The following is a 4,034-nucleotide window of genomic DNA, read 5'->3' on the forward strand; positions in this document are numbered from 1 at the left end:
TCCTGGCAGTAAAAACCTGGTTTAATTTCCTTTTGGAAACCAGAGCTCACCTCCCATGCCAGATTCATTATTCCCACAATGAGCCAAAAGGAAAAATTAAGCATTTTAGAGAGTGGACCCAGGAGCCAATGTGGAAAGTATTATGTAATGCAGTTTTAAAATGAGACTTTGAGGCCAACTCATAGTGGCCTTTACAAGATTGTACTGAATCAAATGTACAGGCTCCAGGCCAAGTATTTGGTGAGGGGTAGAGATTTAATGTTTGCTTATCAGATCCAGATCTCTTTTTTCTCGTGATAAAAACATGTTTTCAAACTCACAGTTCTCTAGCTTGCAAAAATGGTCAGAGGGGATTTGTGAGTCCCAGCAAAAACAATGTGAAAGATTTATGTCTTCGCTCCCTTGCATTTTACACTCCCTGCTTACAGGAAAGCCACCCCCTCTCTTTTGTCATAGTACCTGCTCGGTTAGTCAGCACCTGAATTCATGTGAAACAGAAAACAGAAGGACAAAACTGAGCATGTGTTTATTCCTAGTTTAGTCATTGATTTAGAGTGGGCTTAATACTAACCCACCCGAAGGCAAAAGTAATGCGGTTTGGGTAGTTTACACATAGTGTATGATTGTTATGATTTTTATATTCACAACCTTATTTAGTCAGTGTCAAAATCCATGTGGATGTTCTCCTGTGGCATCAAGTGAGTGTTAACTGATCTTATCTTGGGTGAGTTCCTCGGAGGGAATCTCTGAAGTGTTTTGTTGTATCACTTGCGGTGTGATAACTGCCCACTCAGTCACAACAGGCAATCAGCACATCTCTCCGATGAAACTCATCTGAGAAATGCAGTGAAGCAGAGAGCTCTGGGAAATCGGAGAAAACAGACCCCATCCCTTAGTGACGACAGCAGCCAAGGGTCTCTCCCCCCTGCTATAAGAAGCACTGCTGTCTCTTGTGTGGGGAGAGAAGAGATAGTTTGACCAGACAGCACATCTAGAATGAATACCTATCAGGGACAAATTTACAGTTCCTGAAGTTTGTGCGGGATAGGTAAGTGTCTTTTCTTATTTGCTTATTTTTAAAATCAATATAAAATACACAATTTTGGTCAGATGTGAGAAACAGATTAGGAGAGATCATTTGGGACTTTGTTGACAAGTTGCTCACATTATACTAAATAAGGTATGGTCTGATACCTTATATAGTTTTATTATATCAATGTGCAAAGTACAGTGTATCATTTCATTTCACTATGTTCTGAGGAATGTAGAAAATATTAACAACTGTGTCAAATCAACGTAAACAACTGTTCCGAGAAGAAGCAGGAATTTCAACATTCTTAGTTCTCAAAACACATCTGTAAAATGGATAGAAACTAAATTAATTTGTAGTGAATAACAGATGGAAACGTTTTGATCAACAAATATGTTCTCACTGATTTGTTAATATTACAATTAGTGTTGAAGTAGTTCAGCGCACTGTAACTACATAGACATCTTTAAAAAAAACACCTTTTAAAAACAAAAAAGAAAAAAGATTTTTCCAACCTTTACTAAACATTTTTCTTTTCTAACATCCACTAACATTTCTACTATACTATACTATACAATACTACACTATACTATACAGTAAACATAGACTCTAAAATACTAAGGCATTCTGCTATTTCTTGACAGTTTGAGGATGTCTCTTAACGGCTCTGCTGAGGTGTCCCCCACACTCTATCCCGTGGACAACTGCACCAACATTGAGGGATTCTGGGAGCTGCTGGCCACCCTGCAGCCAATATACCTCACCCTCATCAGCGCCATCGGGCTTCTGGGCAACAGCTTCGTGCTCTGCATCTTCTGTCTCCAGAGGAAAGCATCCTGCTCCGTGCCGGATGTCTACCTGGGCAACCTGGCCGCGGCGGACTTGGTCCTGGTCATATGCCTGCCCTTCTGGGCGGTCACTATCGCCAACAACTTTGACTGGGTGTTCGGCGTGCTATTCTGCAAGCTGGTCAGCGTGGCCATCTACATGAACTACTTCTGCAGCGTGCTCTTTTTGGTGCTGGTGAGTGTGGACCGTTACCTGGCCCTGGTCCAGCCCATGCGACCCAGCTGCCTGCGGCGGGCGCCCTGGGCCAAGCGCATTTGCCTGGCCATCTGGCTCCTGGGCCTGCTGCTTAGCCTGCCCGTGCTGCTCTTTCGCACGGTGGCGTATGTGCCCGAGGCCCGTGCGAGCGCCTGCTTCCTGGCCTACCCGCACCAGGGCTGGCGCGTCCAGCACAACATTACGGTCAACGTGGTGGGCTTCCTGGTGCCGCTGCCCGTGGTGACCGTCTGCACGTATCACATCATCAAGGCGCTGAGGAACGGTGGCCCGGTGGGCGTGGCGGCGCGCGGCATGAGGAATGAGAGGAAGGCAACGCAGCTGGTGCTCGCCGTCCTCATCGTCTTCGTCTTCTGCTGGATGCCCTACCAGGTCATGCGGGCGCTGGACACTATAGACTACTTCCGGGTCAAAACGAGTTGCTGGTGGGGAGACTTCATGGATGTGAGCGAGCAGCTGGTCGTCTACTTGGCCTACAGCAACAGTGCCGTTAACCCCTTCCTCTATGTGATCGTGGGGAAACACTTCCGAAGGAAGGCCAGAGCCGTGTTAAAGCAGTGCTGGCCTTACAGGTCAAAAGGCAATGCTTCGTTTTCAGGCAACGCCTCGTCACTGAGCAGAGAAACACGAAAGATATCTCTTAACCGTATTGATAAATTAATGTGCTAAATTAGCCAAAAACGTTATGTTGTATCTTATCTTGTATATATATATATATATATTATAGACTATTTTAATTGTTTTGGATATGAATCATTACAATATATTTGAACAGTTTTGGATATGACTCAAGAACAGGAGACAGGAGAGAATGAATCCACTTTGGTTTGACCTCGAGCACTGATTATCGTTCCCCATCTGCTGTCACTTGGTATATCTGCATCCCTCTTGTCTGTCTTATTAATGAAATACTTCAGGCACAGCCAGACTGCGCATGAGTATGCTGTCAGTTCACAAGAGGAACACAATCTTCATAAAAAGTCAATGAAGCTCAAATTCAAAATGTTTACTTACCTCTTCTTAACTCTTGGGGTTATGGTTGAATATTTTATTGCACTATTGATGTAACAAAATGTAATAGCAAAACACATTGAACTTTGTGTTACATTTCATCATCTACAACATTTTGTTTTCCTGTCACTTGAAGCCTGTACTATTTATTGTGTGAAATATGTAACATGGAGGAGATGGATGTCCTCTTCCACTCAGTAATAAAGACGCAGAATCATGTTCATTTCCATGCGGGCTGTGGTGTTGCCGACGGGTGTTCCTGTTCTGGTTTGTGTGTGGGGACCTCAACCAGACACTCGCTAATCTTGATATATGAGGCTGTGTGTGTCGTCCGAGCCTTCTGCTCCCCTCTCCCCCAACAGCCCCTCTGTATGCAGTCTTCCCTGAAAGTACAATGTCTCATTCGCCTTCATTTACCACAGGTGACTCCATGCATCTACAACAGAGAGGTTTTATAGCCATTACCCCAGAGGTTTGGGAAATGGTTCCTCGTGGAGCGGCTGTCATTTCGCCTTTAAATGTTTCCAACCTATTAACCGTGGCCGTGAGTGTGTAGCAGTTTCGATGTGTTTGTTTTTCCAGCACCACTTTCTCAGTCACTGCTTGATGGGTAGTTTGTAAAGCTATTAAAGTTTGCCTCAGTTGTTGTGAGTGAGGTCAGGGAAAGTAATTATGAAGGTCTCACTATGTATTGGGGAGCTTGGCTGCATAGCTGCATGCTGCTGGCTTCAAACGTCTTAATTGGATGAGAATGGGATTGATACTAGCCTGTTTTTTTCTCAAGCTGCATTGGATGGATTTCAAAACTGGCAGCATGCACAGGGTGTGATAGGAACTTGGCATACATGGGCCCAGTGATATGATCAAACTCCAAAGATTGTATAACTCTTTCTTTCCACCATGTTTGTTCTTGGAATCCATTACTTCAACA

General features: G+C 44.2%; 1 protein-coding gene across 1 annotated transcript; it reads left to right on the top strand.

Moving 5' to 3' along the window:
* The first annotated feature begins 972 nt into the window (after window positions 1–972).
* si:dkey-63b1.1 (B2 bradykinin receptor) lies at window positions 973–2,761 on the top strand. The gene is made up of 2 exons (XM_048249666.1): window positions 973–1,048; window positions 1,675–2,761. The coding sequence occupies exon 2, from the start codon at window positions 1,682–1,684 to the stop codon at window positions 2,759–2,761; it is 1,080 nt and encodes a 359-aa protein (XP_048105623.1). The 5' UTR covers window positions 973–1,048; window positions 1,675–1,681.
* Window positions 2,762–4,034: the final 1,273 nt, after the last annotated feature.

This window comes from Alosa alosa, chromosome 8, assembly GCF_017589495.1.
Source record: "Alosa alosa isolate M-15738 ecotype Scorff River chromosome 8, AALO_Geno_1.1, whole genome shotgun sequence".
Classification (NCBI taxonomy): Eukaryota; Metazoa; Chordata; class Actinopteri; order Clupeiformes; family Clupeidae; genus Alosa; species Alosa alosa.